General features: G+C 39.6%; 1 protein-coding gene across 2 annotated transcripts; it reads right to left on the bottom strand.

Annotated features, from left to right (window-relative positions):
• Positions 1-384: 384 nt before the first annotated feature.
• Positions 385-9,433, bottom strand: Smp_071960.1 (cle7, putative; the record flags this gene model as incomplete). 2 transcript variants are annotated; one of them, XM_018795943.1, is made up of 8 exons in its annotated part: positions 385-689; positions 3,013-3,090; positions 3,135-3,223; positions 3,258-3,329; positions 3,371-3,467; positions 3,509-3,627; positions 3,671-3,812; positions 9,405-9,433. In XM_018795943.1, 7 exons carry the CDS (start codon positions 3,744-3,746, stop codon positions 486-488), a joined length of 735 nt encoding a protein of 244 aa, XP_018646936.1. The 2 variants fall into 2 exon arrangements, with proteins under 2 accessions (XP_018646936.1, XP_018646935.1); XM_018795932.1 differs by lacking the exon at positions 9,405-9,433 and having other exon boundaries at positions 486-689; positions 3,129-3,223; positions 3,671-3,746.
• Positions 9,434-11,465: the final 2,032 nt, after the last annotated feature.

Here is an 11,465-nt window from a genome sequence, read left to right as displayed (position 1 = left end):
GAATATATTTAATATATATGTATGTTGAGGTCGGGTGAAAAAGTAGTTTAATGAAATTACAAAACCAATTTCAGGTCACTGGTTTGTGCTGTGTACAGGATTCATAAACTTCCTCGTTGCCTAAGGGCTAGATAGTTAAAGTCTAGTTGTAGACTAGAAATATAGGTAGTGATATACTACTAGTATGATGGTCCTTTCCATTTCACCACCATACCATATTCAATAGTTTAATAAACTCTCTGATAACAACATTGGCTTTATCTTTAAAAAGTGACCATAACTAGTTTTCCGAACATCCGCATTGAAGGAAAAAACTAGATACCGACATGATTGGCCTCAGAGTTTTTGACTTTTGTATGAAAACAAAAGGAGAAATCATGAAATACTCAGCTAAAAGAAGTTCACTTTAAAAGTAATAATTTCAGATCACAATGTATTGTTTCATGGAAAAATCTGTTCGTTCAACAAATTATGCATTAAAAAATTTAGAAGCCAACTTTTCCAAGTCTTTCGTCAGTTTTTGGATCTGCTGTCAATTTTTGAACATGTACTATGCTAGCATTTGCTTGGTTTTGTAATTTTCGTAGCCGATCTATATTTAACAATCTTAACGCAACAGCCGCAGCCTCTACAACAGGATCTTTAACACTAAATCCAAGACATACATCATCGAGCTTTAACATATCAATCTAAACGATGCAAAAAGATCGAATAAATAGAAAGTTTGCGTGGATTTCATAAAAAAAATTAAATTTGAATAAACTTTAAAAGTGTGAAAAAGGCTATATTTAGACTGTATATTTTCTCTCTCCCAAATGTTATCATTACAAAAAAATGCGGTTTCCTTTTAGAAACAACCGTACAAACTTACCTTATTTTTCGAGGGTAGTACTTATTTTAGTACAATCGTTTTTTACAAAAGGATGTTTTTATTTCAAATTATAAAACAATCTTACCAACATGAACGAAAATAAGTCTGGGAACCCAAACAGGTCATCCTATCATATATGTGAAAGACATACGACAAGTCACAACAAGTTTGTTAAAACCGTTTGAAATAGACACACAACACAAACTAATCACATTAATTTAGTCAATCTTATGGAAACTAAAAAGCATGAAATGGCGAAAGTAAAAAAGTTAACATTTATCCGCTTTAATTGCGGTGACGCTATAACTTATGGACGGACCAATCAGATTCCAGTTAGCAAGTCTTGAATGTTGGCCTTTTGGTATTACAGCTTATACCGGTTCGTGATGAAAACCATAATTCCTAACCCCAACGTGCAACTGTAAACGCTGATTCTAATGCACTAACTTATGACCCTCTTATAACCGTAGTAAGTGAATATCCTCCAGGTCAGTTTAGGGTCGCTTAAACGTCATGCATAAATTTTAGCATTTCTTTAATTGCAAGAAGCAGAAAAGTGAACGATCTTAACATGCATCAACATCACCTAGTTGTTGAACACTAAAATGTGTCTTCTTCCATATCAATCTACGTAAACAATTATGACATACGTTTGACCGTGAAAACGTCAAAATCTTTGGTACAGGTAATGCCGAGATTTTTGGACTTTCAGAAGCTTTGCACTAAGACTCATTGGTAATAAATAAATGTATCAGAATCGATCCGATCATCACCCAGCCAGGTCGAAAATCGAGTTACAGGGGATGAAAATCAAAATAAATGTGCATATAACGACAGAACGGGTCAATCAAACAGTCAGAACGTGAAACCTAGTACTTATATACATCGGTCCAAGTTACCATATCTCACCTTAGAAAGGAGAAATAAATCCCAAAATCGTAGAGGTAGTGACAGTATCGCTGGTAACAGGAACAAACAATCAGGATAGACAGAATGTCATAGTCAAATAGTGGGGTAATTTCAAAATATCGGTATTAACTTTATGACTGACGATGCCAAACAATGCGAGCTTGAATTTCTGAAATGCCGTGAGTTTTATTGAGATCATACACCCAATTACTCCGCACATCGTCGTATACTTGAAACCTAAAACTAAGAATTCCCTCGAAATACTCCTAAACACTAAAATCCAAATTGGATTCACTGTTTTATCATTCTATCCGCATAACTGGTTATACCATACTTTTGACCGATAGGAATCAACTAATAGCAATAACTTGATCACCACGTAGTATGAACCAGTGAGGAGAGCGAAAAACGTTTCATATTTGATTTGGTGCAGAAAATAATTCCTAAGTTAATCTTATCTGTTGTATTTTATTTATTTAAACACATAAATATTGGTACAAAGGGGCACCAGATATATATGCGCCGCACAAATCTCATTTGATTTGTGTGAGGGCTGTGATACTGCCCAGGTGCTTAAATTGAAGCAGATGGTTTTCTTAGGGGGCCACACCCGGAGCCCTTGACCTAACGATCTGACCCACAAGGCAGTGGAGCATCGTGAGGAGATGCAGTCCCATGGTAGCCGGTGACCAACGATTGATTTATACACCATTTGTTCCTTCAAAATACTGGAGCCCATGTGCACCATTGGTTTGAAATCAGGGTTTTCCGACTCCCCTAGGTGAACACCTCCGTGTCCACCAACCCGGTTGAAGCTCCGGGCATTCGCTTTTCGTCCTCAATTTCGTAAACAACAGTAATGACACGAGAAGGCAGTGAGTAGGACTTCCCTGGCAGAGGCTATATACGCGTGGCCATGTGAGAGCATTTCGAGAGGGAGTGCGGACTCTCCCCACTCTCGGCCGTACCAGGGCATTTGGGGGCATAAAACATCTAACATATAAGTTATGGAAAAACGACATCATATTTAGCCTTATGCTTCGATACTAAAAAGAATAGACTGTCACAAACAAATATACACTGTCCCACGGGATTGTATTATAAGTGATTGTATTAAAGTTTGCTGAACGAGGAGAACTGTGTACAAAATAATTTTCCTAATTAAACCACCAATAAGCGGATACTCTTAAAGCTGATGAAAGTGTACATAACTTTACTTGAGAACAACTCACTTTAGATGTCCCATAGTCCTTTATAGCATCATTCAATATATTTACCTCAAGTTTTTGTTCAATAACCAAACAGACGGCCTAGGTAAATGGAAGCATGAGTAATCTGCATAATTTACCCTCACCTTAAATAATATTCTGATATCTGGATGAACAGGTATCTGCAACAGCTTAGCTATCTTTAAAACGTTTTCCTTAAATTCATCACTGTTAACTAAGAGGATTAGATAAAAACAAAACGAAATCACCATCTATGTTATTAAAAGCGTTCGTGGAAAGAGTAGAGTTCTCAGATATACTGTTGTGTTGAGTATTTCTAGCTATAAGTAAAATATAATGACGTCATGGTGGAAATAGTTACATGAGTTGTATTCCAATAGTAGTGCTTTGCTAAGAAGCCAATCCAACATAGCCCAACAACTAGATTCATTAAAAGGGCACTTTACTGTCTGGAGATACTAAAAGAAACAAACTAGGGAAATATATTGAAAGCACAAACCTTATTTAAATAGCTTGTCCATTCCAAAGATTGTACGTCACGCAATCTTGCTTCAGCAGGAAGAGCTCGAATAATTCTATCCTCTAGCCATACGATCACATTGCGTACATTGGTCAAATCTTTTGTATTAATAATTAAACAGATGAATTTTATGGCGAAAACCTGAAATATCGAAAACATCGTGCACGGGATAGTTGACAGAATGAAGCTTGAAACGTAGTCGTTCATTAGCCAACATCGTAATAATCCGACGAGGGAGAGAAATATGGAAGAAATCAGACTAAGGGATCAAAAGTCTGGTTATCTGAAAAGACAGAAAGTAAACATGAATTGGTCCAATATATAATCGTAAGCATATAACAAATTGTTGCTTTAATTAACCAATTGTCTGTACAAAATAAGACTGTCAAGTAACTAGCGACGTCAGCTGTATTTGGGAACGCTAACAAAACTGTTCTTCTAATCACCTTGAGCAACGATAAAAGCATACTTGGGATGTGATATACTCCCTCGGGATGTAAAATGTTGTTTCAGGACTGGTCTAAATTGATGTCTGGGTCAGTGGTAGGCAGCGAAGTGGTTGAGAGCGTCGGTCACTTCACGTATCTTGGAAGGCTTATCAGACTTGGTCAACTGACGCTCGATGAAAGTTTGGACTATTTAAAACTCTTGGTTAACTTTTGTCAAATTGTTACTGGTGGCGTAGACGTGATATTCGTCTACCAACCAAAGAGCGAGCATATTTTAGAGCAGTTTGATTTGTTTCAATTTATGGCTATAAAGCAGCTTTAGGAATGGAAAACGCTTATACGTTACTAGTATTTGGTTATGGATGTCTCTGAAGCACGTTTTATGTATTTTGGGAACCCCGAGTATGAAATTCTGAGACTAGATACAAAGTAGTGGATAACGGAAGTACATTGACTGATCAAGCATTGGATCGGGAACAAATAAGGTGACTGGGACTTGTACTACATATGCTTATCTACCACGTAGCGAAATGAGAGATAGTGTAGAAGTAGCCCACAAAACAGCTACGGGGCAACCAAAAAAACGTGACATTGGTTCATGGAACTATCCACTTGTCATTTCCCATTAAATATTAAGTTTCAGAATCGCTTCGTACATTCTATATGGAGAATTCGTTCTTCTTGAGGTATACTGCCTATGCTCAATCCTTTATTCTACTACTGACTCTGTACAGGATAAGTAAATTACGTAATTTACATATACTTCATTGACATCTCACTTTGTCGAGGTGCTATGACGAAACCGTATATGTCAAAATCCATGGTGCTAATGACTGATCAAACCGTAGTGTTCTCATTATCTAAACTACGAATTCCTAAAAATACCGGATGATTCAGTCACATGGACGGGTTACTATATATATAGCAACAATGCTGTTGCTACAATTGTTGTTGCAACAATTATAACCTGAATCCAACCCAGTATTCATGCAATGACCTTAATATTCAACTTTAAACTTTGGAAAAATAGTCATTCACTAGACACCATTATCACGAATTCCCTCACTGATTCAGTTTCAGTTTGGAAGGGACAGGAGGCTTGATGGCCTGTGTTAGTCCTGGCAATGATGGTCTCTCAGCTGATCCAACTTTCTTTTGAAGGAGTCGACGGATGGAGCCTCAACCACGTGCTGAGGTAATGAATTCCACTCGTTGATGATTCGATGGGAAAGTCGGTAGTCAGCTGACAAGTAATTTGTTCGGGGCTTGTGAACTTTTTTGGAGTGTCCTCGTAGATTTTCTGTTTTGGAAGACAAGAAAAATGAGGGCATATCAGGTGCAAATTTGTCATTAAGCAATTTGAAAACTGTAATCAAGTCGCCTCTGATTCTTCTATATGACAGCGGGAATAGGTTTAGCTTGGTCAGTCTAGTACCATACGGGAGCTTCGCTATTCCGGGAATCAGCCTAGTTGCTGTTCTCTGAACCCTTTCCAAGAGTTCACTGTCTTTTTTTAGGCAGGGGCTAGCTGCTTGTATGCAGTACTCAAGTTTAGGGCGTACGAACACTGTATACAAAGTCAGAAACGTTTTAGCGTCAAGATGCCTAAAAGCCCTGCGTATGGACCATAAAGTCCTAAAACCTTTGGCGGCTATTGCACGGCAGTGTGCAGTAGTCTTTAAGTCTTGACTAACGATGACGCCTAAGTCATTGTGTGCCTGAACAATAGGTAACTCAGTGTTATTCATCGTGTATGTATCTGTACCCTGGTGGCTAATATGCATCACAATACACTTGGAAGTGTTTATCGGCAATTGCCAGGTTTGGGACCATTCAGATAATCTCTCCAGGTCATTTTGAAGTTCTAAGCTATCGCCCTTGCTTTGTATCGCTCTCCATATCTTGACATCATCAGCATAGAGTAAGACCGATGACGATAGTAGACGAGGGAGATCATTTACGTACAGGAGGAATAACACTGGCCCCAAAACTGTACCCTGGGGGACTCCACTAAGCACAGTTTCCCAGCTAGACAACTTGGAGTTCACCCTTACTCTTTGTTGACGCCCAACCAGGAAGTCTTTTATCCACATCAATAGATTGCCTCCAATCCCGACATTCCTTAGCTTATATAATAGCCGGTTATGCGGAACTTTGTCGAAAGCTTTGCTGAAATCGATGTAAGCTACGTCTATAGGTAATTTTTGGTCCTTAAGAGCGCACCAGCTTTCACGAGCAACTAATAAGTTTGTGAGACAAGAGTAACCTGTTCTAAAACCATGCTGCTTTTCGGAGAGGAGCCGGTTTTCATCGAGATACTTTAACAGCTCCTTCCGAATAATCTTTTCTAAGATTTTAACAACCACACTAGTTAGGCTAATTGGTCGGTAATTCTCAGGCTTATGTTTTGTACCTGTTTTGAAGACTGGACTTACTATGGCGTTCTTCCAGTCTTTTGGTAGACGACCCTGGGTTACGGACAGATTAAAACATACACTTAAAGGGTTCGCAACAAAGTTAGCTAATTCCTTTAGTAACCTAGGATGTAGTTCATCGGGTCCAGTGGATTTACCTATGTCAAGCTTAACTAGCAGACCAAAGACATCGAGTTCTTTAATGGTTACGCTGTCCAGTGCTTGTGTGGGGGGATTTTCATGGACTGGTGAGAAGGGTGTTTCTATGGTGTATACATCGCTAAAGTATTTAGAGAATACTTGAGCTTTGCCAAAGTCGTCCTCCACTAGTGATGTGGCAGTACTGTCTCCCCATAGTGAAGGAACATTTCTTCTTCTTTTTGTCCTTTGGTTTATATACGAATACAAGCGTTTAGGGCATTCTATGGATTCCCTAACGATTTTCTCTTCGTACAGCTTTCTGGCCTTACGGAGGGTTGAGGCACAGGTATTTCGAGCCTTTTGATACTGAGATTTTGCCTCGTCAGTCCCCAGTAACCTAAATCTGTCCCACATTTTCCTTCTTTTACGGAGAAGGATGCGAACCTCCCTACTGAACCACGGTGGGGAGTTTCTCGGTCTCTTAGGTGTAGTCCAAGGGATGTGGGGGGCGGTAACTTTTAAGTATAAATTCCGGAATATGTCCCAAGCCGTTTCGATTGATGACTCTGGGTCTATTTTCCAATCTACTGATGATGCTGATTTCATGATGTCTGGTATGTTTGCTTTCCAGACGTTAGGTCTGGATTGAGCTGAAGCGTACTCGTGATCGACAGTTATATGGAAGTCAAAGGTTAAAACTGCATGATCACTTTTGCCTAGGGGTGGCATGTAATCCAGGTTTGCAACGTCGTCCTCATAATGAGTCAATATAAGATCTAGTAGGGATGATGCAGAACCCGGGTCGTACCTAGTTACTTCCTTCACGTGTTGCACTAGGGCACATGTGATTACCGCATCAACTAGTTCCTGTTCGAAGGAATTTGCTGACGATTCAGTCCGCAGGTTTCCCCAGTCCACCATGGGTGCATTAAAGTCCCCTAGGATTAGACATCGATCACTTCGTGATAAAGTGTTGAGACTGCTTAGCAGGACCTCGTTTGCCTCACAGCTTGGACTGCGATAGATCAAACTAAGTAGCAACTCTTGTCCCCTGCATTTCAGGCGGCAGCTAACTAATTCATACGTCCCACTCTCATGGGATACACTGTCGATAATGGTGAATGGGATAGCATTCCTAATGAATAGAGCTACTCCCCCTCCTTTACGCGTTTGTGTTCTATCGGCCCTTACTAATGTAAAACCCTCGAAATCAAGTTCCCTACTATCTATAGACGGCGTCAGCCATGTTTCTGTGACTGCGATTATGTCTGGCCTAGTTGAGTCAATCTGTACACCTAGTTCCGGTAGCTTATTTAGTAAGCTCCGGGCGTTGGTATAACAGATCCGAAGCCTATTTAGGTGGCCTCGTGCTTCACCCAGAGTGGCTTCGGCATCATCCTCTGTCGAAGCCTCACAACCCGAAAATTTACAATTTTCAGGTCTTTTTCGCCAGCGTCTAATCTGAGCTGTAGTTCCTTTTCGGCTTCCCGTCTTTTAACACGGTCCGCCAACAGTAAGTCCTTACGGAGAAAAACTCCTGAACCCTTTAATTTATGTCCATTTTCTAAGATTAAGTCGCGTTCGTTCGGGGATTTGAAAACGACTTTGAGTAGTCTAGACTGATTTGGTTTCAGATGCGCTAGATTTCCTAGTCTATACACCTTTAGCAAGGTGACTCCGGGGATGTTTTTGGGCATAACTTGGTTGAGTAGTTGTTTTATCAACACAATGTTATGCTCAAAACGAGCTTTCAGTTCTAAGCTGTCACTCTCCTTGACTCTATGGAGAATGACTGATCTGTCGCTGCGATCAGACCTCGACTTGTAGACCCTTTTGGTGGGGGTATGATTTCTTTTTACGTCATTTTGGCGTTTTTTTCTTACGACCCGTACCCAATCGCCAACGTTCTTTGGAGTGGTAACCACAGTCGCGTCAGGCGTACTGTGGGATTCCGGAAAGTTCAGGACGACTTGGGAGATTGGGTCATCTTTCGCGCTGGAAACCGATTGAGCCTTGCGGTTTCGGTTTCCGGAAGTTCCCTTCTGGGCACCATTTTTGATACGAGGGACAGAAGAGACTTTTTTGCGCGAGTTTCTGGTTGTGTTAGACCTCTTTGGAGGATGTTCTTCCTCCTTTGTAGAGTGTGGGTCGGCATTTTTTGGACTCACTTGGGCCTGCCTTGTGTCAATCTGCGTGTCGACAGATTGAGTTCTGACTGATGTATCCCGACCGCGCTTGCCGAGACACTTTTTTGCGGCATTTACTATTGAGATGGCCTCGGTTAACAGGCTATTTGCATCCAAACAGCACTGTTGACATAGCCATACGCACCCATTTTTACTGAACCGCTTGAAAGCTGCAGGTGTTAGATTTGTGCAAACTTCGTGGTACCAACCTTTGCACTCATCGTACTGCATGCCGCTATCAACAGGATATCGACATCCTGGGCGGCGGCAAATGCTTTTGTTGCATCTTCCATTCATTTTAGGATGCGAAAGTGAGTGTTGACTATAAGTAGAAAAAAACTAAATAGTTAGGACTAAAGTACTAACAGACACAATAGAAAAAACAAAGGTACTCTGGAGTACCGACGATAAAACTATTTAGGATACCAAAAATGATACTCTAATAGAATACTTTAACTGAAAGAAATTCAATCAAAGTATAAAAACAGTAGTCTTGATACGTTAATAACGATTAGAATTAAATTTCTGACTACGTAATGTGAATGCAAAAAAGTCTAATTTTAATCGGTTGCTCACATGATTCACGTTTACCGACTGCAAGTAAGAAATTTTAAGTTAGTAATACAAACCGAAAAAAAAGCCAAAACTAAAATATGAAATTACAAGAAAACGTAAAGTGGCGCACTCTTTAATTTGTTGCATTCAATATTAAATGAGAAATACTATGGTCAAGCTATACAAACGACTAACTAAACTTCCTCGATCCATGCTGTGGTTACTTTTTATGTTGCTCAAATCACACTAGAAGTATGTGTTCTGACACGTACTTACAGCTCTCATAGACAATTAAGTTGTGTAATATACTTCTAAATTCTCTTACATTTGCAGAGTCAATGAAACGGCATTAAAAACGGTACCAGATTATCTCTCAAAGTCCTGTATCTCCGATGTAAAAGACAGATCATAAACTCAGAATTTCTGACTCTAGGTCAATGTCAATGAATACGTAAGGTGTTGCCTAATTAGCACTCTGTCCTTGTCCCGTTGTAATATTTGGATTAGCCGATAATTCCTTTGTACTTGATCTCACACTTATTAGGAATTACAAATATAATTCGTTTATTGGTTCTCAATTAGCTTTGCCTGCCGTAAATTGCACTATTTCGGGGATTCGTAGTTAGTAAGTTAATTCACATACTTCTAAATACCTTGCGCGTGCTACAGGAAGATCACATAATCTGGACACGAGTTCTTGTTGAGATCTTTATTGTATTAGTACTGCTACTTTAGGGTAGCGAGAAGAAAATATCATTGTGTAAAGCCAGTAAAATATCACTGAGCCCTAGTGAAATCATTCATCAGTTTGGTCGCTGGATGTAGAACAGATCACCGGTCCCTGTCAAGGTCAAGGACGACAAAGGCCCATCAATTAATTGTACGAGATGGATTGATCCATGTGATAGTAGTCACACTATCTTCTCCATACTTATTCTTACCAAGATGTTTCCGCGATAACGTCCTTTGTGTTATACTGTCTTCAAAGCAACCATAGTACCTTGATATGACGAAGAGGTAATCCACGTTAGGTGCTGACCGCGAGGTGTGACTTCGAAGTTTGCTGATTTGTCACACCACTTCAATGTAACTTGAGTAGGTCAACAATCATTCGATAAAGATGATCCACGTTAGCGATCTGCACTGTTGAGCAAGATTTCGAACAACGTAATCTTTCATTATAATCTCTATTACTGCGTCCCATACTTGTCTTTCGTTGTTTTTGATCATCAATTACTGTGAACATTCGCAGCTTTTTATCAGTGTAAGTTAGTATTTAGACAGAGCTCTGATCACGACCTGACTAATTTCTAATTGCCGAGCTCCGTTGTCAAACAGAAGTTACGAATACTAGGAATTTACCGTAAGTTTGAACTATAAGCTTCCTTCAACCTCAGATTTCGATTAGATTGCTCGTTAGGTAATGCTACGTATTTGGCTCAGATTATTTCTGGACTTATACAAACTAAATCTTTGAGGCTATTCTAAACTAAGGGTTAAATCAGCAATACCTGGTCTGTAGTTCAAATTCGAACTGCTGTCTTTTTCATAATCATCATTACTTGGAGGCGAGAGTAATCAAGGGGAGTTTCATAGTTGCACTAGATTATTTCTTACTGTATTTATGTCCAACACCATTCCTTAGTTACCTTCGCATAGAGTAGCCACATATTTTATGAATCCTGTCTAGTTTTAGTTCAAATCATGTATATTTATTCCCCACAAGTAGACCTACTGTGGAAAAGTGCATTGCATGTAAACAAACATTTTCAGTCTAAAACTTAACTAGACACTCTGTTATATTACCGCACGTAATATGTTAGTTAATGCCATGCATGCTTTCTATACTAGCCTTTAACGAAACGTGGACGTTTTCTACAGCTCGTAAACTTTGCTTACATTGGTGGTTACCAATTGTACCGGTGTTTACTATGTGCTGGTCATTTTCTGTCATCTCACACAGTAAGTGATCACTCTACTACCTTTCTAAACAAAACTGATCCTGATTCCTTTTTCGGTTTACTGACGTGTAATACGGGTCTAAACTATCTCTTGAATTCTCCACGAGCGCCACCAAAGTATTCGTATATGTTCGTATTTACACATTAGACTGTTATGTCAACAATACCCAGACGACTGTCTGGCACAAATGTCAGTTTACGTAAGACTATGCTACCTCGATATGACATCA

Source organism: Schistosoma mansoni (assembly GCF_000237925.1).
Source record: "Schistosoma mansoni, WGS project CABG00000000 data, supercontig 0177, strain Puerto Rico, whole genome shotgun sequence".
NCBI lineage: Eukaryota > Metazoa > Platyhelminthes > Trematoda > Strigeidida > Schistosomatidae > Schistosoma > Schistosoma mansoni.
Note: the sequence above shows the minus strand (reverse complement) of the source record. Positions and strands in the feature narration are given on the sequence as shown.